Source organism: Narcine bancroftii, chromosome 6 (genome assembly GCF_036971445.1).
Source record: "Narcine bancroftii isolate sNarBan1 chromosome 6, sNarBan1.hap1, whole genome shotgun sequence".
NCBI classification, from domain to species: Eukaryota; Metazoa; Chordata; class Chondrichthyes; order Torpediniformes; family Narcinidae; genus Narcine; species Narcine bancroftii.
Window position 1 is genome coordinate 17,872,401 of NC_091474.1, and position 23,194 is coordinate 17,895,594.

The 23,194-nt window shown below is 39.9% G+C and overlaps 1 protein-coding gene across 5 annotated transcripts; it reads right to left on the minus strand.

The window, feature by feature from the left end:
• Nucleotides 1-8,882: 8,882 nt before the first annotated feature.
• On the minus strand, nucleotides 8,883-22,097 carry mtg2 (mitochondrial ribosome-associated GTPase 2). Of its 5 annotated transcripts, XM_069884128.1 has the most exons (8): nucleotides 21,991-22,007; nucleotides 21,353-21,410; nucleotides 17,821-18,036; nucleotides 15,191-15,338; nucleotides 12,537-12,652; nucleotides 12,241-12,459; nucleotides 10,866-11,004; nucleotides 8,883-9,325 (listed from the first exon to the last, which is right to left on the minus strand). In XM_069884128.1, the coding sequence occupies exons 3-8, from the start codon at nucleotides 18,028-18,030 to the stop codon at nucleotides 8,928-8,930; spliced, it is 1,230 nt and encodes a 409-aa protein (XP_069740229.1). In that variant the 5' UTR covers nucleotides 18,031-18,036; nucleotides 21,353-21,410; nucleotides 21,991-22,007; the 3' UTR covers nucleotides 8,883-8,927. The 5 variants fall into 5 exon arrangements, with proteins under 5 accessions (XP_069740229.1, XP_069740228.1, XP_069740226.1 ...); XM_069884127.1 differs by lacking the exon at nucleotides 21,353-21,410 and having other exon boundaries at nucleotides 21,991-22,097; XM_069884125.1 differs by lacking the exons at nucleotides 21,353-21,410; nucleotides 21,991-22,007 and adding an exon at nucleotides 21,685-21,981.
• Between the last annotated feature and the right edge of the window lie 1,097 nt (nucleotides 22,098-23,194).

The window sequence follows — 23,194 nt, forward strand, 5'->3', positions numbered from 1 at the left end:
GATAGCTGTGTGTTTTCCCTATGGCTTATGTCCTTGCTCGGTTTCCATTAGTCTTGCAAAATGGAAACTTGTGGAATCTCAGAGACCTGCAGCATGGAAACAGAATTGGCTATGAGGCAGAAAACAGAAGAGTATTGAATATTTTTCAGATTAGAGGGTAACAAATTTCCATTCTGCTGGGTAGGTCGTTCATCAGAGAACAAGATGTAACACGATTGATAAGACTGAGGCTTTTATTGACTTGGCATGTTGTTTAATTTGCAGTGGGCAGCCTGAATGGATAGTGGAGTAGATTCAATACAAACTTAGAACACTAAACAACATTCCAGAGCAGTGAAAAAGAAGTGCAGAATGCAACGTTGGCCAGGCCTTTCAAAGAGCCTGCACAATGGATTGGGTCAAATTCTTTCCTTCTGTCCAATATTCTTCTGTAAATGTAAACATTTTTATATGTTTTTAAATAATCTTCAGGCCATTAATGTTTATAATCTGGTGATTTATCACATTTTTATACTTGTGCATCTTCCCTTTCTCTGCACTCTATTGAATTTGTACAAGTTCTCAAGTTGTACTCTGGTTTAATTTTCATTTTAAGGTTTAGAATACTGTAACCTCAAAGTTTGATCCATTCATACACTCTGCAACCAAGTTGCATATAAAAGTGGCTCTGAGGTAGACAATCACATGAGCAATAAATTCCTTGTGAAATCTTATGCTTCAGGAAACCACCATAAATATTTCTATGTCAATTCACCTGAGTGCAGCTAAGGTTTGTCTGGTATCAGTTACACACCTAATGATGCCATTGCTTTGGAGCACACATTTCTTCCACTGCTAGCAGACTTTTGGAATTTGTTCATTCACAGACAAAAAGTATCACGCTGCATCAGAATTAGAAGTAAAATGGCAATCAATAAGCCTCGTACATCGTATCTGCCTCAGAGGTGTTCCTATCTTCATGTGAAGAGGTTGCTGGCCACATCTGGCAGTGACTTGGGGCTACCCATAAGACATGGAGCAGAAACTAGGTTATTCAGCCCATTGGGTTGGCCTCATCATTTAATCATGAGCTGATCCATTTTCCCTCTCAGTCCCACTGCCCAGCCTTCTCCGCACAATCTTGGATGATCAAGAGCCATCAATCTCTTAAATACACCCAATGTCTTGGCCTCCACAGATTTACCAACGTCTGGCTGAAGAAATTCCTCCACATCTGTTTTAAGTGGCCGCCATTCAATCTTGAAGTTGTGCCTTCTTACCTTAGACTCTCCCACAAGGGAAACAACCTTTCTACATCTATTCTGTCCATCCCCCTTCATTCTTCTAAATTCCAACAAGTACCTGGCAAGAGCCATTAAACATATTTTATACAACTCTTTCATTCCCAGAATCATCCTTATTAACCTACTCTGATCCCTCTCTAATGTCAACTCATCCTTAAGTGAGGAGCCCAAAACTGATCACAATTCTCCTTGAGATTTCACCAGCGCCCTAAAATGCCTTACCATCACATCCTGTTTTTATATTTTATTCCTCTTGAATAAATGTCAGCATTGCATTTGCCTTCTTCACCATTGACTCAACTTGCAAGTTTACCTTCAGGCTATCCTGCATGAGGACCCTCTGGCCTCTTTGCATCTGTGAATTTTTGATTTTATCCCCATTTAGAAAATAATTGGCCCATTTATTTCTTCCACCAAAGTGTATGACCTTTCACTTTCCGCCATTGTATTTCATTTGCTATTTCTCCACCTATTCTCCTAACGTGTCTAAGTTCTTACTGCAGCCTCATTTCCTCATCACTACCCATGACTCCCAGCAAAGGAGTCAAGCATATTGTCCCATTTTGTCTTATTCTCCTTGTTTCCAATCACCTCCAACACAGATTTTTCTGTGCCCAGTAAACACTGACTAACACAAGGAAACAGAAAGACGAGTAGGCCACCCTACCCCTCAATTCTGCTGCTCCATTCAATGTAGCCTATCTATCCCAGACATCAACTCCTCTTAGGTTCCAGTTCAATTCCTTCCATCTTTCAAAAATGTATCTCTCTTCCCTCTAAATACTTCCAGTGATTTGGCCACCTTAAGAGAATTCCAGATTCATTGCCCCTTGTAAGAAATCCATATATACCTCAGCTTTAAATGAATGGCTCCTTATCTTAAAACTATGTTCCCTTATTTAAGGCTCTCCCATTCATAAAAAGATCTCAGCATCCAAATTTTTGTGGGCCTAAAATAATCTAATATTTTGTAATAAGATCACTCCTATTTCTTCTAAATTCCAAAAAAACACACATCTAATTTCTTTAGCCATTCATAATGGGTCAACTCTCATCACAGGAGACTAATGAATCTCTTCTGGTCACTCTCCAATGTCATTCTTGGGTAAGGGGACCAAAGCAGCGTTTGGTACTCATCAACAATCAGTTTAATAACACACTTAACTGAAATGGAGCACAAGAAATTAAAGAGAGATTGGATAGGACATGTAACAGCAGCGTCATATAATTCAAAAGCTAGAGGAGTAGCTATATTAATCAGTAAAAATGTACCAATTAAAATAGAAGAGGAAATAATAGATCCAGCAGGGAGATATGTAATGATAAAATGTCAGATATATTCGGAGTTTTGGAATTTACTCAATGTATATTCACCTAACGAAGAAGATCAAAAATTTATGCAAGATATTTTTTTGAAGATAGCAGACACACAAGGGAACATACTAATAGGAGGGGATTTCAACCTTAATTTGGATTCAAACATGGATAAAACTGGGAAAAAAAATTAACAGAAAGAACAAAGTAACCAAATTTATAATTAAATCGATGCAAGAAATGCAACTTTTGGATATATGGAGGAAACAACACCCAAAGGAAAAGGAGTATTCATATTATTCGGGTAGACATAAAACATACTCAAGAATAGACCTATTCCTGTTATCAGCTCGCATGCAAGACAGAGTTAGAAAAACAGAATATAAAGCCAGAATATTATCGGACCACTCACCCCTGACATTGACAATAGAGTTAGAGGACATCCCTCCAAGAATGTATAGATGGAGATTAAACTCCATGCTACTTAAAAGGCAGGATTTTAGAGAATTCATTGAAGGACAAATTAAAATGTACTTTGAAATAAATACGGAATCAGTGAAAGATAAGTTTATACTATGGGATGCAATGAAAGCGTTCATTAGAGGGCAAATAATAAGTTATGTAACCAAGATGAAGAAGGACTATAATCAGGAAACAGAGCAGTTGGAAAGGGAAATAGTAAATATAGAAAAAGAATTAGCAATGAAGGAAGATACAACTAAAAGAAGAGAATTGGCAGATAAAAAAATAAAATATGAAACACTACAAACATATAAGGTGGAGCAGAACATAATGAAGACAAAACAGAAATATTATGAACTAGGAGAAAAAACGCACAAAATTCTAACATGGCAGCTTAAGACAGAACAAACTAAGAGAATGGCATTGGCATCAAGGAAAAAAGACAAACAAATCACATATAATGAACTTCAGAATTCTACGAACAATTATACCAAACTGAAAACGAAAGGAAAGAAGACAAAATAGATGAATTTTTAACTAAAATTGAACTACCGAAATTACAAATAGAGGAACAAAATAAATTAATAGAACCATTTGAAATAGTAGAAATACAAGAGATAATAAAAAAAAACTACCAAATAATAAAACACCAGGAGAGGATGGATTCCCAATAGAATTCTATAAAACATTTAAAGATTTATTAATTCCTTCCCTCCTGGAAGTAATCAACCAGATTGATAAAACACAAAGCTTACCAGATTCATGTAAAACAGCAATAATTACAGTAATACCAAAGACAGGGAAAGATCCACTCGCACCAGCGTCATATAGACCAATATCTTTACTTAACACAGATTATAAGATAATAGCTAAACTATTAGCAAACAGATTAGTCGACTATGTACCAAAAATAGTAAATCTAGACCAAACTGGATTTATTAAAAAAAAAAGACGAACAACAGACAATATTTGTAAATTTATTAACTTAATTCATGCAGTAGAAGGAAATAAAGCTCCAACAGTAGCGGTGGCTTTAGATGCAGAGAAGGCCTTTGACAGAGTAGAATGGAATTATTTATTCAAAGTACTACAAAAATTCAGTTTACCAGAGAAATATATTAATTGGATTAAAGCATTATATAAGGGGCCATTGGCAAAAGTGACAGTAAATGGATATATATCAAAACAATTTAAATTAAGCAGATCAACAACGCAGGGATGCCCACTATCGCCCTTATTGTTCGCGTTAGCCATAGAACCACTAGCAGAACTGATAAGAACAGAAAATAAAATAAAAGGGATAAAAATAAAAGACAAGGAATATAAAATCAGTTTATTTGCAGATGACGCTATAGTATACTTAACAGAACCAGAAATATCAATAAAAGAATTACATAAGAAATTGAAGGAATGGAGAAGTGTCGGGATACAAGATTAACGCAAATAAAAGTGAAGCAATGCCAATGAATAATGCGGATTTATCAAAATTTAAGAATCACCATTCAGATGGCAAATGCAAGCAATACGATACCTAGGTATACAAATAAATAAAAACCTCGGCCATCTATATAAACTCAATTATTATACACTAATGAAAAAATTACAGGACGACTTAGAGCATTGGAAAGACTTACCACTAACACTAATAGGAAGGATAAACTGTATTAAAAAGAACATTTTCCCAAGGATACAATATCTATTTCAGGCATTGCCAATACACTTGACGGAGAAATTCTTCAAGGAGTTAAAGAAAATAATAAGGAAATTTTTATGGAAAGGGGGTAAACCGAGGATAGCACTAGATAAATTAACAGAATGGTATAAACAAGGAGGCTTACAACTGCCAAACTTTAAAAATTATTATGGAGCCGTACAATTAAGATACCTATCAGATTTTTATCAAACAAGGGAAAAACCAGATTGGACTAGATTAGAACTAGATAAAATAGGGGAGAAGATACCTGAACATATATCATATAAATGGGATGAAAAATTGGTACAACGTAGGAATTCTCCAGTATTACATCATCTGCTCAATATTTGGAAGAAGATTCGTGAAGAAAGGAATAAAACAAATTACCAACTACCAAAACTAATACTGACGCAAAATCAGCTAATCCCTTTTACAATAGATAACCTTTCCTTTAGAGAATGGGAGAAAAAAGGGATCAAAAGAATAGAAAATTGCTTTTCAGGAAATAAATTATTATCCTTTGAACAAATGAAGGATAAATATAATATAACTCACGATACAGTGTTGGCATACTACCAACTGAAATCCTACTTGAAGGACAAATTGGGAAGCAGTCTGAGGTTACCAGAGGGAAGTAATTTTGAATATGTGATTACAGACACAATGATAATCAAAAAATTTATAACAGACATGTATATTAAACTACAAGAAAAGGAGAACGAGGAAACAAATAGTAAAACTAAACAAAAATGGGAACAAGATCTAAACATAAAGATAAAGAATGAAACATGGGAGAAGTTATGCTCAGGAACTATGAGAAATACAATAAATACGAGGTTACGTATGATACAATATAACTGGATACACAGGCTATATATTACACCTCAAAGGTTAAATAAATGGGACCCAACAGTATCTGACAGATGTTTTCACTGTAAAAAGGAAATGGGAACAACAATTCATGCAATCTGGACATGTGAGAAAGTGAAAAAATTTTGGGAAGATCTAAACCACATATTAAATAAAATCACAAAAAGTAATATACCAAAAAACCCAGAGATCTTCCTCCTAAGTAACATAAAAAACAAAGAATTTGGACTTGATTTGGATGGTGCACAAAAAAGATTTGTTAGGATAGCCCTAGCTGTAGCAAAAAAATGTATTATGTCAGCCTGGAAATTAGAAGATAACTTGAGAATACAACAATGGTATATAGAAATGAATAAATGTATTCCATTAGAAAAAAATAACATATAATTTAAGAATATTACAATATTTGAACAAATATGGGAGCCATACATGAAACACAATAGAGAAAACCTACCGGTGACATCTACCACCTAAAATGAGAAGGGAATGAAAAGAATTGACTCAGTGGAAATTCTTGTTTGTTTTTATTGAGTGACAACATTGTTTGACGGGTTTAATGTACCTTAGATTCTGAACTTTAAATGAATGGGAGGGGAGGTAGGGAGGGTGGGATGGGAAGAGGGAGGGGGGGAGAAAACGACACTGTATATATTTGAAAAGGAAAATGTATGTATCTTGATCAATGTCGTTTATAGTGTGAAAAATAAAAAATTTAAAAAAAAACAATCAGTTCAATTGGAAATATACTTCTCCATTTCTAAACGACCCCTGGGCCATAAATGCCAGTATGCACGTCTAGCTATTTTTATGGTTTCACGTTCAAGTACCCCTGCATCCCTCTGAACTCCTCACTGCAACCTCTCTCCATTTAAATAACCATCTGTCTTTAGACACCTTCTACCCAAGTACATAACCTCACACTTTCCTGCATTAAACTCAATTTGACAACAATTAACGGCTCTGGTGCAGCAGCCCTTCAGAGAGGATTTAACTTTCATCTGGAATATCATAGGTCCCATTTTTTTTGGTCCAATATTCTGCAAGGATGGCCCCAAAACACTGCTTTATGCAGATTTTAACCCATTGTTAGAACATTTTATAGGACATCCATATAGGCATTTATGCAGCATGTTTAACACAGCAAAAGATGAAATACAATTTCTAGACAAGTCTGTTTTTCTACTTAAAGATGCTTGAAACCATTTTCCAATTTATACTAATGCTCAATATGTCATGCAAGTTCTGAGTCAGGCTCCAGTTTGACTCATTGGCAGTAATTCGAGACTCCCTAGAGTTCCTTATGCATTGCTTGAAATGAGCACAAGGCGTGCAATTCCAATGCGTTGCCAAAATAAATGTCAAAACTGACTCAGGGATTACTCTAAACCCTCGGGCCTTTTTTTTGTTGCCTAAATACAATATTAACTTACAATGCAGTCGATGGCATAATAAACAGTTCATTTACTTGAAAAACAGTTAAAGAGGAAAAAGACAAACAACTTTCCCCAATAAAAACAGGCAAATTTCTTCATTAAAAAAAAATCACAGAGCATGGAAAATAGTTTATATAAAATAATATGCATCAAATCAGAATCACTGACAGGGCACCCACTGGCTTGAGCTTGTATGACAGGGTGAACGTAGAACGTAACAGCACACTTCAGGCCCTTCGGTTCACAATGTTACTCCACTCTGATTAACCAATTCACTTGTTGCATCAGGTTCGTTAAGTTGGAATGGGCATGGATGGCAGGATTTATGATGAATGTGTACTGAAGAATTAATTTAACATTTAAATGAAAAGGATGAAAATGGAGAAACCCACAGCATTAGAATTTGATGTAATAGCCTTAGTTAAAAGGCATGGAACTTATTACTTCTAAAGAACATTCAGAAAAGCTTTTTGTTTCAGTACATAGATTGTCCTATTAGAGACAGAGTAGTACTGAACTTAATCTTAGATAGTTCAACTGGGCCAGTAGCTGGTGCAAGGCCAATTTTGGATCATAAGACAATGCCTGGCAAAAGTAGGATGGGAGGAGTTACTTGCCCACGTCCAATAAGTGAGAGTCATTCAAAAATAAATAATGAGAGTTCAGGGTCAACCTGCTCCCCTAGTGGGTGAAAAGACAAGTCTGAGGAACCCTGACCTTCAGGGGAGCAGTGATGAATGAAGAATTGTTGTCTAAGTGGTAAAGGACATTTGACTGGTGAGAAGGACTTGAGATTAGGATAACATTTTTCATTTCAGAGCTAGTCACCTCAGTCGACATGACAAGATTGCATGACCAAAAAAAACAAACCATAATATGTAATGTACATCAGGAGTCGACCAGGATCAATCAGGAACAGATATATAACCAACCACACACCCACAATGGTGGACAATGCTGACAGAACTATAATCAGGTAAAAACAATCTAATTATTTAATGTAGGGAAGCATATTCTCCCCAAACTGACTGAGGAACTTTTGGACAACTTTTGGGCACAGTAATAATCAGCTAGGCTCTGGATCTGTGGGTGGGTTCAGTGATCTTAAAGTAACTTAAATGACTACTAATGGAAGGGGTGGTGAAATTATCAATAGTATTTGTAAAAGTATAAGAATTTGATTAAGGATAATCATCGCTTATTTTGTTTCAAATCATAAAACTGAACTCTGAAAGGATCCACAGGGTTGGAAAGTCTCAGTTCCCTCAACTGGTCAGGGGAAAAAAAACACCATGACAAATTCTTTAATTCTGAAACAACAAACTCACTCTGATTCCTTCGAGATGCTGTGGAAAAAGAATTGCTTCCATATTTAGCTCCGTAATGATAACATCACTTTAAAGCCAGTTCTGAGCGGCAGGTTAAATCAATGCAATGCCAGAGGCATAATAAACCAATATATTTGCATGCCTTCCAGTTACATTGGAACTGTTCTGATGACAGAAAAACCGTGGTTTTGTTATCTTGGTGATCACACAACTGAACAATATAACTGTTTGCAAATTAATCCCAACCTATCATCAACATCCCTGCAAAAGATGAGGAGTCCATTCCCTCTTTTCAACCCCAGCCATATGATGGAAGGCTTTATAAACCAAGGGGTCAAAGACCCCGAAGCTCCCAATCATATTACGTTTGTCAAATTCCATGTCTCAAATCTACAATATGTTTCAAGATCTTGGAGATGGTCTTTTCCTCAAGAGCAAATGTTATTCAAAAGGTCTGAAAGACTTTACCACAGATTCAAATTCAAAACAAAGAAAACACTTTTTTTGGGGACAAATTTATTAATTTACTTCCATTACAGTAATTTTACCATTTGACTAGTGTGCAATCATTAAGCTTCGTGTTCTCCAGATAGTCATCATATAGTTCCCTGAGGTGCATTAAAAGCTCTTCAATGTTTTCACCTGTAAGTGCAGACACAGGGATTATTCTACACTGCTTTACTTTCTCTCGAAGCAAAAGAAAATTGTTTTTCGCTTCTGGAAGGTCGATCTTGTTTCCAATGACACAAGATGGTCTTTCTGACAATCCTTTCTCATACTGCTCCAGTTCGTATTTTAAATATTCCAGCTGTTGCCAGGGCTCCAAAGATGACAGATCAAGCACAAATAGTAAAAAGCGGCACCGTTCAATGTGTTTCAAAAAGGAAACTCCAAGACCTTTGTTTTGATGGGCACATCTGATGATTCCAGGAATGTCTGCAACTGCACGAAGAACATTGTTAAAAACAGAATATTCATCACAGACTAAGATGTTTTTACACTGTCAATCAAATTCTGCTTCATTAACTATAGGCATAAATATACACAGCATGGAAAGAGGCCCTTCAGCCCACCGAGTCCACATCAACCATGGTCAATCTTTATGATATTTATAAATGACCTGGATAAAGAAGTGAACAGATGGATCAGTAAGTTTGTAGATGACACTAAGGTTGAAGGTGTTATGGATAGTGTAGAGGTTTGTTGAAGGTTACAACAAGATATAGACAGGATACAGAGTTGAGCAGAGAAGTGGCAGATGGAGTTCAAAGTATGAAGTGATTCATTTTGGAAGGTCAAACTTGGAAGTTGGAGAATATGTTTTATGGCAGGATTCTTAATGGGAGAATAGAGGTAACACGAGGTTCAAAACCATACATCTTTCAAGGTTGCTGCACAGGTTGATAGGATAGTTAGGAAGGCTTGCTGGCTCTCAATAGTTGGGAGATTGAGTTTAAGAGCCATGAGGTAATGTTACAGCACTCTAAAACTCTAATTAGACCACACTGGGAATATTATGTTCAGTTTTGGTTGCCTCATTACAGAAAGGATGTGAAAGCTATGGAGAGGGTGCAGAGATTTATTTAGCAGGATGCTGCTTGATTTGGAGAATGTCTTATGAGGCAAGGTTTTCTTTGGAATGAAAAGAAGGAAGAGAGGTCACTTAATAGAGGTCTACAAGATTATGAGAGGCATAGATAATGTGGACAGCCAACACCTTTTTTCCCCTGAGACAATAAATTCCAGAGGACATCTATTTAAGGTGAAAGGAGGAACATTTTTGGGAGATAAATGTGTTCAGAATAAGTTCAACCACATGGGGTAAGGTTTTGTTTAAATACATGGAGTGGTGGGTGCTTGGAATTCATTGCCAGGAGTGGTGGAGGAGGGTGGACAATAGAAACATTCAAAAACTCTTACACAGGCACATGGATGCAAGAAAAATAGAGGGTTATGGGTGTGAGGCAGGGAAGGTTTAGATTGTTGGGTGGGTTTACGTAGGTCGGCACAACATCGTGTATGAATGCTGTAAAGCTCTATATAGTGAATTCATTTTTGAGCAAATACTGAAATGAGGTTTCAAGCAGATAATTCAATCCTGCACCTAATTGCTGCAAGTCATTTGCAAATGAATTGTGGCCGTTTAGGCAAGTTAGTAAGAGAAAAGTTTCCATTAAACTGTTTATAGAGATAAGATTTGAGACAAATATCCTTTGACAGGGATGTGAATAAAAATTAATCCCAAATCTTTTTTTCTCTCTCTTTCCAATTCTGATGAATGATTTTGTTTCCATCGATAATGCCTGGACTACAGAGTGCACCTCAGCAGGGAGTTTATATTGGGGAATAATCAATGTGATCCAAAACCCAAAGTCTGGTTCAAATCTCACATTGAGCAGACTGGAAATTATTAGAATAGTTAAGTGGTAAATATATTAAATTTTCAAGACAATAAAATTTTAAGTCATTGGTCACTATTTACCTGCAATTTGCTCAAAGTCTTGATACTTTATTACACCAATGTGAGGATTCAATGTGGTAAATGGATACTCAGCTACTGCTGGCAGGGCATTTGAGAGTGCTCGGAGAAGGGTTGATTTTCCAGCATTGGGAAAGCCGACCTGAACATAAAAACAAACCATTTAGTCTTCTCCCCCGATTATGCTGGAATAAATTGCTTTGCAGTCATTTAAGGTGATGTAATTTTGCCTCATTTTAAATAAAAGATGATAAAACCCATAAAGACACATCGGATACTGCAGATACTGGAATCTGAGGCCAAACATGTGTGGGAGGAATTCAGCAGGTTGGGCAGCACAGTGGTAGAAAAGGAATGGTCGATGTTTCAGGCCGAAACCATTAATCGAGACTGGGGATGTAAAGAGAGAAGCTAGCGTAGAGGGGTCAGGGGCCCAACGAAGAAGTGAAGTATGCTGGACAGAGGGAGTAGATTGGCATATGCCAGGCAACGGGAGAAAGAGGCAAGGAAAACAAAAGGTCCAGGGGGGAGAAAGGCAAGTTGTACAGGATGGAGTGGGTGAAAAGAAGACAAACGCTGCCCGTGGTGGGAATGGTGGTGTAGAGAGAGACCAGATAGAACCTTGGGGAAATCGGTTAATAAAATCCAATTTGATGCAATGGTATATGAACAACTGTCCCATTTGTCAGCATTTGGTCCACATTCCCCCCCCACCCCCCTCACCACCCCAAACCCTTCATGTCCATAAATCTGTCCAAATATCCAATCGATGACAACATTTTTCCCCATGCTGGCAGCTCACTCTAGAAATGGATCTCATTGAGAAAAAAAATTGCCCCTCAGGTCCCTCTGCTCTCACCTTAAACCTGTACCCTGTAGCTCTATAAATGAGAAAATTAACTTTATTTTTCCAAAAGCTTCCTGATATGAAGAAAAATATTGTTTTTTTTTATAATTCCAAGTCCTGACCAGTTACACCTTGCCATGAAAAGGTGAATAATTTTACTCATATGTTGGGCAGATCTGTCAAACATTCATCATTGCAAGAATCAAAGTCACACAAGATGTTGTTCCAGAGTTAACCGAGGCACTTTCAGTGCAGGCTTGCTCTACTCTGCTACCACTGGGGAAAAGGTACTGCACAGGAGCCTGAAGACAAGCTCTCAATGGCACAAGGACAGCTTCTTCCCCTCTGCCATCAGATTCCTGAATGGACAATGAACCACGGACACTACATTATTTTGTTTTTTTCTTTTACTTTTTTTGGGAAGATGGTTTATATTAATGTTTGCCCTGTGATGCAGCCATAAAACAATGAATTTCATGACATGTTCATGACAATAAATTCTGATTCTGAGGAAATTCCATCTTTACATACCATCCCACCATGAGCCATAGTTCTGAGTTCCAGCTGCAAGATCCGGTGCTGACCAGGTTCCCCTGGCGTTGCAATCATTGGTGCACGATTCTCATTGGATAGATAGAAACGATTTCCCTTACCACCCAGCCCACCGTATGATGCCACATATTCTTCTCCGTGAGATGAGAGATCAGCTACGATCACCCCATCTTCCTTGACCACAGTACCAATTGGAACCTAAGGCATAAATAAAGTTTTATTCATCTGAAGATATCCCAAACACACAACAGTTGTAAAAATTTGTCCCTACTCACCAGTACATAAGTGTTCACTGCATTCTTTCCGTAACAATTTTTATTTGCTCCAGGTTCTCCATCAATGCCACGATAATATGATTTAATGCCCAACAGTGATTTCACTTGTCGAGCAACTGAAAAATCAACATTTCTTGAAATTAATATAGTATATGCCAAACATGGAATAATAATCTGCAAGGAGGGCTGCAGTTGGTGGTGGAGCAAATTCAAATTTAATTCTTCATATATTCAGGAGAATACTTCAGCTTTTGCTTTCGTTTACACCCACAGTTATTTTCACCATCATTAATATTTTATACTGCTGAGAATAAAACAATGACACATTCCCCTGCGGTGAAATGCACACCTCAAAATCAAGTAGTCCTGCTGCCTCGCTCTCCATGTGTCCAAAGCAGCACTAATAAGGTGCTGCACCGCAGAGCCAGATTATTGTAATAACCATTTATTCCACAATGTAAACAAAATTAAACCATTTTAATCTTGAAAAATTGCTTGAAGTATCCTGCTTTTTAAACATATAAATGGGCTTTTGGTGACTTTCACGCACAAAATCTTTCACCAATAAATCCTCTGGGTATATTTTCAATAGAATTCATTTCTTGAAATAAAAAGGCTATTTGGACATTTGATTTAAAAAAATTAAAAAAAAAAAAAGATTTTTTGACAAATTACTAATTTAGAATTCCACAAATTTGGGCTGATTAATTCATTACACTGCCTTCCTTCTCATATGGATGAAAAGATGCCCCAGCACAACTCTTGGAGCAAAAGATCATTTCTTAGTATCCTGACAGTATTTATCCCTCAACCAAAGTCAACTTAAACAGGTCAGTCAATCTCAAGCTCCTAAGAGGATGATTTCTGCCAATATTGATGAAAACATCTCCATTTTCAGGATCGTTGGCTATTATCAGATTAGTCTCACTTACAGTTGCTACCAGAAGAGATTACCAAGTGGCATGATAGAGGCGTGCTCAACTCGACCCCACAAAATCAGATTGTTGTGTCATTTATCTTATTTATTGATGGAATCTTACAAATTAGCTTCCAATTTTCTTGCATCACACTGCCTAAAGCCAAGTTCATTATCTGAGGAATTGTAATGGCACTATATAACTTCAATTTTTTATTTTATTTTCTTAGATGAATATTATATTGCACCATAATCAAGGTTAAAACCAGAATTGTTTTCCTATTATAAAGTGTTTAACTGATGAAGACAATTTAGTTGCAATCTTTATTCATTCAAAGACTTTCTACAGAGATATGAAGCGAATCTGGTGATGTACTTCCCAATCATAGATGTTTATCTTTAAAATCTTTTTTTTCCCATCACTGTTGGATGTTACAAATTTAAAGAATCTGTGGAAATACACAAAGAGCAGGGATGTGATGTTGAGACTTTATAAGGCACTGGTGAGACTTCATGGAGTATTGTGAGCAGTTTTGGGCTCCTCATTTAAGAAAAGATGTGCTGATGGAAATGGTTCAGAGGAGATTCACACCGATAACTCCAGATACGGAAGGGTTATCATATAAGGGGTAATTGAGGGGTCTTGGCCTGTACCCATTGGAATTTAGAATGTCTCATTGAAACATTTTGAATTTGAAAGGCATTGACAGAATAGATGTAGAAAGGTTGTTTCTCCATGGTGGGAGTGTCTAGGACAAGAGGGCACAACTTCGGGATTGAAGGGCGTCAGATCAAAACAGAGATGCAGAGGGATTTCTTCAGCCACAGGCAGTTGTGGATGCCAGGTCGTTGGGTGTATTTAAGAGATTGATGGGTTATTGATTAGCCAGGCCATCAAAGGTTACAGGAGAAGGCTGAGCAGTGGGGCTGAGTGGGAAAATGGATCAGCTCATGATTAATTGGTGGGCTGATTTGCCTATTTCTGCTCCTATGTCTTATGGTCTTATAGAAATACCCCAAAACAGAATGCTTGTTAAAAGAGCCATAATGTTTTATTCAAACTATGATAAGTAACTTCTTAAATTAAAATCATCTCCCAGAAGTTTCCAACTCTTGAGAGTTTAGACAGCCAATAGCAGCTGTACAACCACATTTTGTCGGAGAGTGTGCAGAATTGGAAAGTTAAATCACTGTAGAATTGTTTTAATTAGCTCAGGATGCCAGATTTGAATGAAGGGCTGACCACAGATCCCTGCAGGAATGTGATACCTTTCTGCACCCAAGTTTCCGGAACTGCAGGCTAGGAAACCAACCTTTTAGATAGGGTGTTGTGCAATTTGTTAGGGATCCTCTCAAAAAGAGTGATCACAGTATGATTGAATTCCTCATACAAATGGAGGGTGCAGCAGTTTGATTTAACACCAATACATTATGTCTAAACAAGAGAGGCTGTAACAGATAGATTTGTTGGGGAATTAAGGATTACAGGGAACAGGCAGGGAAGTAGAGCTGAGTCAATGGCTAGATCTTATTGAATGGTGGAATCGGCTCAGTGAGCCAGATGGTTTAATCCTGTTCCTATTTCGTGTTCTTCAGGTATGTGTTTACGAAGTTTCCAGATGGTTATGACGCTTTCCATTGACGCACACCAGCAGGCCTCCTGAATGAATAGAGGCCACTAAATAGCACTCAACACCCACAAAATATGTCAAGCAAGAAAAGGGGCAATACACTTTACCTTTTAAAATAACCTGTCCTCCGTTCCCTCCATTTCCTCCATCAGGACCTCCAAACTCTTTACGGGGTTCACTGTGGAAAGTGCATATTCCATCACCACCTTTCCCTCCTAATACAGTGATTCTTCGCTGATCCACAAAGTACCGGGTCTAAATCACACAAAAATGTTGGCTACAAACAATTTTACAAACTGATTTTTTTTTCATTTCTGTCCCTCTTTGGAAGCAAAAAAGCTGAATATATGGAATATTTTCATGAACAAAAGATAGCAATATTAATTGCTTTCCTCGCTTGTTGCACAAGTTTCTCTGACTACCATAATTGGCACCCAGATTTTAGTTGGTAACGTGGTTGAATGTGAATACAGCAATGAGGAAGTGCACAGGAGGGAGACAATTCAGCTCGTTAAGTGGTGTCGCATCCAAGGAGATTACAGACTTCAGGAGGAAGTCAGGAGAACATGACCCAGTTATCATCGAGGGCTCAATCATGCAGAGGGTCAAGAATTTCAAATTCCTGGTGTCAACATCTCCAAGGATCTGTCCTGGAGCCTCCATGTTTTTTTTTCTTGTACAAATGCTATATCAATTTTTTATTTTTTCAGTAAATTTAACAGTTTCTTCCTTTTGATTTGGTTATGTATTCCATTAATATTTAAAGTTATATAGTTCAACATAGTCATTTCATACTTTGTTTATCTTTCCTTTCCATTTCCTCATCACCACCTTCCCTTCTTATCCATTTTTTCTTTCTTTTTTTGAACACATTATACCACAACATTTCTAAAACATAAAATATTTCCACTATTCTGAGCCTCCATGTTGATGCAATCGAGAAAAGGCTCACCAGCGGCTACAATTTGAGGTGTTTAATGAGATTCGGTATGCCACCGAACACTTGAAAACTTTTACAGGTGTACCGTGGAGAGCATTCTGGCTGGTTGCATCTGGAGGTGCCAACGCTCAGAAGAAAAATCTCTAGAGGGTGTTAACTTAGCCTATGACATCACAGGCACCAGACTTCACTCCATCAAGGACATCTACAAGAATCGGTGTCCTAAGAAAGCAGCCTCTATCCTAAAGGAGTCCCACCAGCCAGGCCATGCTCTCTTCACTCTACTATCATCAGGAAAAAGGTACAGGAGCTGAAAGACAAGCACAAAGACAGCTTCTTCCCACTGCCATGAGATTCCTGAATGATTAATGAACCAAAGACACTGCCTTATTTTGACTTCTTGTGCACCATTTTTATTTATTTTTGTAATGTAGTTTATATGAATGATTACACTAGGATGCTACTACAAAACAATTTTCCTGACTAGTTCAAGCAAAAAAACTGTGCCCAATATACACAAGAAAAGTAAACAAACTGACTGTGTAATATAGAGAGAATTTTTTTAAAAAAGTAAATAAAGTGCAAAAGTAAGTGTCCTTAAATGAATCCCTGAGTTTGTTGTTGAGGAGTCTGATGGTGGGGGGGTAGCAGCTATTTCTTAACCTGGTGTTGCGAATCTTGTGGCACCGATACCTCTTTCCTGATGGTAGTAGCAATAAAAGAGCATGCTCTGGGTGGCTCTCTGACAGCAGTGTTCCCTGTACATGTCCTCGATGGTGGGGAGGGTTTTCTCTGTGATGTCCTGGGCTGTGTCCATTACATTTTGGAGGGCTTTATGCTCAGGGGTATTAGTGTCCCCATATCTTGAATCAACAGCTTGAATGTGATGGCTAGAAACAGGACTATCTGCATTCATCATTAAGAAATAAATTGAATAACTGCTGCCAACATTCGAACATTTGCAACCAAATGCAGAAAACTGGAAGATGGTTTCAGTTACTCTGCTATTCTTGAAGCTCTGCTACTTAAGTGTCTTGTGGAGAGATTTCACAACCTCATAATTCAAAGGATGCAAGGGTTCAGAAGTTGAAACACAAGAGAGGAAGTAGAAATGAAGTTTTAAAGGCATGTATGATTATAAAAGACCTTTCCTCCCAGTGAAAAATAACTCAGAAATGTGTTCTGTTCCTTCCAGTTCTAAATATTGTTAGGGATTTAACCTTATTTCTCCATCTTTCTCCCTCTATTTATATTCCACATTCTGTCTATTAATTGCTACTCTCATTTGCTGACAAAAATCCTGAATATCTCTTTAAGGATCCCACAATCTGATTAGTTACGATGGCTTAACGTTACCTGCTATATTCGCACATCTGGGAATTTGTGGAGATACAAGTGGTTTCAGTTTTAAAACAATACTGCACAGTAGAAGGCCCTTCCAGTCCATGAAACCTGTGGTGCCCAATTTCACCCAATTAACCTACCAAACCTGTACATTTTGGAGAACTCAGAAGACCTATACAGGTCATTTGGAGACAATACAAACACATTACAGACAGCACTGGATTAGAATCCAGGTCACTGGCACTGTAATTGCATTGTGTTAACCATGCCATCTTGTAAATTAGTATCTTTAAGGGAAAAAGCCCTCCTAAAATCTATACACAAGTATAATGGGAGTAAAAGGTTCACACTTCTTGTTTGCTGCTGGTCCTAAATCTAGTCCACTCGGACGATGACTGTTCCCTTTCCCATCAAGCTAAAAGCTTCGTCCGGCATTTGAAGATTTGATATTACCAGTTTTTTTTCAGATAGTCTCCTTTTCTTCTGAAAACCTCGAGCTTTGGCATACTTTAAACAGCTTCCAGTGAAATGTCGCAACAAAACTTTGTTGGCATCAGGGTGCCTCAGTCGATTACATGCAATACACTGAAGCAGCCAAAAGCCATCCATGGAGGTTTGCAGTGGAATCCACTTTCTCAGTGATAAGAGCAGTCTCGTAGTCATGATAGGCTGACAAACAGAAATTTAAAAGAGAATCAATAACAATTTATACAGTGGCGAGTTCACACAACCCAAAACATTTCCCTGATGCATTATCAAATAAAATTTGGCAGAGAAACCATCTTAAATAATCTGGTCTCCTGTCTCTTGTGAGCATTCCAGTGCTCACGATGAGGCATTCGCATTTCAAGGGTCTCTGAAATGTTTTCCTCTTTTCTGAACCATGGCTTCCCCTCCAACACAATGGACAGTACCCTTGACCACTGTTCTCTTTAAGCTGTATGCACCAACACATGTTTTCAACTAATGCACAAAGGAAAATAATATGCACAAAAGGTAAATGACCGGAAATAATGTTGTAATTCATACAATTTTACTTACTGAAAATAATCTCTTAGTTTTTGTTAACTAGTTAGTCAGTTAAACAAGTAGATAATCATTTTTGTATTATATTAAAACATTCCGATACACTTTTTATTAGCCATGAGAGGTTATGCCAAAATTATCTTGAAACAATTTTAAGTTAACATTTGCACAAGCATTCAATGCACACATACTTTTGTCACAGGGAAAAAAAAATCTGCACAACACAAGATTTTTGCACACACTGACTAATTTTTAATCTTTAGAGGGAACATTGCCCTTGACTGTATTGCATCTCCACTTCCTGCACCTCCGATCTCAGCCCTTGTCTCTTAGAAGTGGGAAGGACTGAGTCCCCTGGTCCATGCCTACCTCCCCATTTAACAGATCATCTTCTACAATATCCATAAGCTCTTGCAAGGTTCCGCATCAGACACATTCCCTTCTCGTATTCTTTCAGTGTTTCAAAGGGATCTCTCTGCCCCCAACCCCCCACCCCTGCAACTCCCCAGTCTGCTGTTCCATCTCCAGCCACTTACTATTTAATGGTGCCTTTGAATTTCCAGCACACTTTAAAAAAAATTTCTTTGCTGTGAAAGGACAGACGCTGCATCGTGCAGTTTTTTTTTTAAAAAAAACAGAAAATGTGCTAAACCTCAGCAGGTTACAGGATTTATTGCTGATGTGGTTCTGACACCCTACATGTAACAGTATATCTTCACTCTATCTAAAGCCCCTTTCACACTCGTGTCCCACTAAATTGGCCGTACAGTGTCTCAGGATAGGAATGGGGGTTTGGCTCTTCATACTTGACCACTCCTAACTGGGACACTGCATGCAAGGAGCCATCCCCAGGGTTAGGACTGTTCTACCAGTGATGTCATAATGCATCGAGCGATGGTGGACATGCCCTAAAACCTGATCAATGTATTATGAACAAAATTATAACATAATTAAGCTTTATGTACAGCACAGTATGAAGCTTTCAGCTCTTGTTGTTGTGCCGACCTATAAGGGACTGTGGGAAAGTGCTAGCAATAAATAGCTATAAGCGGACAATTATTAAACAGTGTGGGAAAGCTGGTCACATTCTCATCTACAATTTATAAATACCATGGGAAAAAGTGATGACGGACCTGCCCGCCCACAATTCCATGTGGCAGAGAAAGAACTGTATGCACGGCCGCATACATGGAGCATTCATGAGTTTCTCTGGTGCACAGCCTTCTGGGAAGTCAGATCCGCCAATGCTTTTTCCCCCCCACAGTCTTTATAAATTGTGCACTATATCATGAAGAACTTTCCCACGCTGTTTAAAAATTGTCCGCTATTGCTATTTATTTCCTCTCTCTCCCACTGAGACTTTCCCACAGCAAAGTTTATACCTTCATTTTAATCTTTTCCTCCATGTTCCTGCACTCACACAAAAACTTGGGTCATTTCAATCCCACAATGCAATTACTTGCTTCACACTTGCATGGTTGCAATGCTGGCATCTATAGATGCAGGGGATAGTACTAAGGGTCGAGGCCTTCAATCCCCGGCATGAGATGACGTCATCTGACACCGGCGTTGAGTTGATTGTGCTTTCACACTAGAAAGGCTAATTGGCCTTAATTCTTGGGATCACTTGCAAGTGTGAAAGGGGCTGAAAAAAATCCCCTTGGATTTTGCTGCCACCCAGACTAATTTAGTTCATCAGATCTGATTCAGGGTCCCTCATCTGAAATATTAACTTTTTCACTTTTCACAGATACTGCCTGACCTGCTTATCCATTCTAACATTTTCAGTATAAAAGTGTAGACTGCCATTCAAGTCCCTCCACTTTACCAATAACAATATTACACAGATGAGACAATTGTCTCCATTAATCCATTTTGACATCCTAATACAGGTACTCCCAGTGTTCTGCACTCCTGCACCGACTCCCCTTCTGAAAACAAACTCTCATTTCTCCCTTTCCCAGTTCTGACAAAGGATCACAAACCCAAACGTTGAATATGTTTCACTTTTACAGATGCTGACCAACCTGCTGAGTTTTTTTCAACATTTTTTCTGCAATTTATCTCCATCCTTGGACCCAACCAGTCTAAGTGAGAGCAGCGATTCCTTTGCACTTTGCTAGTCTCATGATCTGTATTCAAAGTTCACAACATGGTCTCGTCTACATTGAAGATCCCAAACGTACATAGATAGGGTGATTCTCCTGCAGAGCACCTGCATTCAGTCTGCAGTAGGGTGGCCTACACACACACACACACACACACACACACACACAATTTATTTATTTAGTATGGTAAAAACAACAAATGCAATAGTAACCTATGACCGTGTCCTCCTTTTGGAATGTCCAGTTTAGTCTGCTTCTAGTTGCTGCTATTTTAGAGCACTATTCCCTTCTGAAACTTCCTGCCTGTGCACTATCCACCCTCTTGCACTGTTACAGCAAAGCCAGGTTGCATCCTTCCAGATTCAACATCAAACTCTCTAACTTTTGAAAACTTATTGTGTTTTACTGTTTGTATCAGAATTTGTCATTGTTATCTATTGGTATTTTGCCTTGGTTTTTCTTACTTTATTCATTAACCTGCCGATGTTAGGTACTTCAGATTGCACACAACACATTCACACAAAGTGTCTGTCTAATCCTGTTATCCTATTTGAATTCAGCCTATCCAAAATATTCCGTTCTGTTCAAACGACCCCTCCTCCACCTTTATTCCATGTGAAACCAAACTTGTTTAGCTCTTTCCAAGTTCTGACAATGGGGCCCCACATCTGAAATGCTAACCAGTTCTCTTCCCACAAAATTCTGTTTTTATTTCAAATTTTCAGCATTTAGAGTTCTTTTAAAAAAAATCAAGGGGGGGGGGGGGGGGGGAAGAAAAAAAACCTCCAAACAGAAGAGAAAAAGGGTATGCCAGAACTTTGAAGCCAAACAACTGGAAAAGGCCCAGGTACCTTGGGAACGTACTTGTCCAGAATTGGAGAAATGCAGGGATCTCAGAAGGCTCGAGAGCTGGAAGAGATGGTGGAAATGAGGAGGACAGAGGCTGTGGAAGGTTGTATTCAACTTCCTTTAAAGTTACAGCACAGAAATAAGGAATTCAGCCAATCCGTTTAATCCTGCTCAGTTGCAAAAGATCTTCATGTCACTGCTTCAGGAGATGCCATGTGAGCAAAAACCCTTTCGCTAAATCATCACGACTTTGCAGACCAAACAGGCTTGGAAAATGCAACCTTTTCACATTAAACAAGGGTTTGGATTCATCATTTTCACATCATGTGCTCACTTGATCCTGAACATCACTGGTCCTCTCGCGCTCTGGGCCCATCAGACATCATTGATGGCTCTGGGGTTGGGGGGGGGCTCGGAATTCCACAGGCCACGACCCACTCAATCACACAGGCAAAGAAAGGCCATTTGGCCCTTTGAATCAATCCCACTCCCGCCCAGTTATCTCGATCACTTCCTTTGTCAGGCCACTTCCCGTTTCCGGGAGGATGGTGAACGCGAGCCCGGGGATTCAGCCGCGGCCTGTGCCCCCCCCCCCCGCGCGGGCAGGGAATGGCGACCCGGACACACCGTCCACACTCACCAGCCTCTCGAGGGCCACCGAGCCCGGGGGGAGGGGGGAGGGGGGAGGGAGAAACACGTTGACTCCCCGCGCAGCCGGCCGGCACCTCGCTCCCCCAGCGCATGCGCGGCCCAGCCACGCGTGCGTGTGGGGAGGCAGCAAAGAGAAAGCTGCAACACTCAGCAGCATCGGGGGGGAGGGGAGAGGGGGGGAGGGGAGAGGGGGGGAGGGGAGAGGGGGGGAGGGGAGAGGGGGGGAGGGGAGAGGGGGGGAGGGGAGAGGGGGGGAGGGGAGAGGGGGGGAGGGGAGAGGGGGGGGGGGAGAGGGGAGAGGAGGGGAGAGGAGGGGGAGAGGGGGGGAGGGGAGGGGAGGGGGAGAGGGGGGGAGGGGGGGGGAGGAGGGGGGGGAGGGGAGGGGAGGGGAGGGGGGGGGAGGGGAGGGGAGGGGGAGGGGGGGGAGGGGAGGGGAGGGGGAGAGGGGGGGGGAGAGGGGGGGGGAGAGGGGGGAGAGAGGGAGGGGGAGGGGGAGGGGAGAGAGGGAGGGGGAGGGGGAGGGGGGAGAGGGGGAGGAGGGGGGGGGAGGAGGGGAGGAGGGAGGGGAGGGGGGGGAGGGGAGGGGAGGGGAGAGGGGGGAGGGGAGGAGGGGGGGAGGGGAGGAGGGGGGGAGAGGGGGGGAGGGGAGGAGGGGAGGGGGGAGGGGAGGGGAGGGGAGAGGGGGGGAGGGAGGGCAACAACAACAAAAAAGCTTCATTCCAACTGGCAGAGTGAGAAAGCAATTTAATAATCAACACAAAAGTGCTGGAAAACTCAACAGGTCCTGCAGAAGTTATAGGAAACCGAGATGATCTCCAGTATTTTGGGCTGGAGCCCTGGGTCGAGGGATGCTCGCTTGCCATGGCAGAGAGTGTGGGGGAGGGATTGGCAAAGGACAGGGCGAGAGCAGAGCGCTCTCTGCTTGATGAAGGCCATCGCAGACCGAATGAGGCTTGTTAACAGGGAAACGAGAGGGTCTGCACAGGCTGCATAAGGGTGGGAGCAGGTCCTGCAGCGCCAATAGGAACCAAAGATACACATCCTGCCACCAACCTGTCGACCTCAGTCCTTGAATAAAGGTGTGAAGTGCAGGGAAAGAAGCAGAGACCCCCCCCCTACCCCCACCCCATCCAAACTAAAAAGATTTGTCCAGCAATTTGGGCAGCGTCTGTGTTGAAAGAAAAACTGAGATA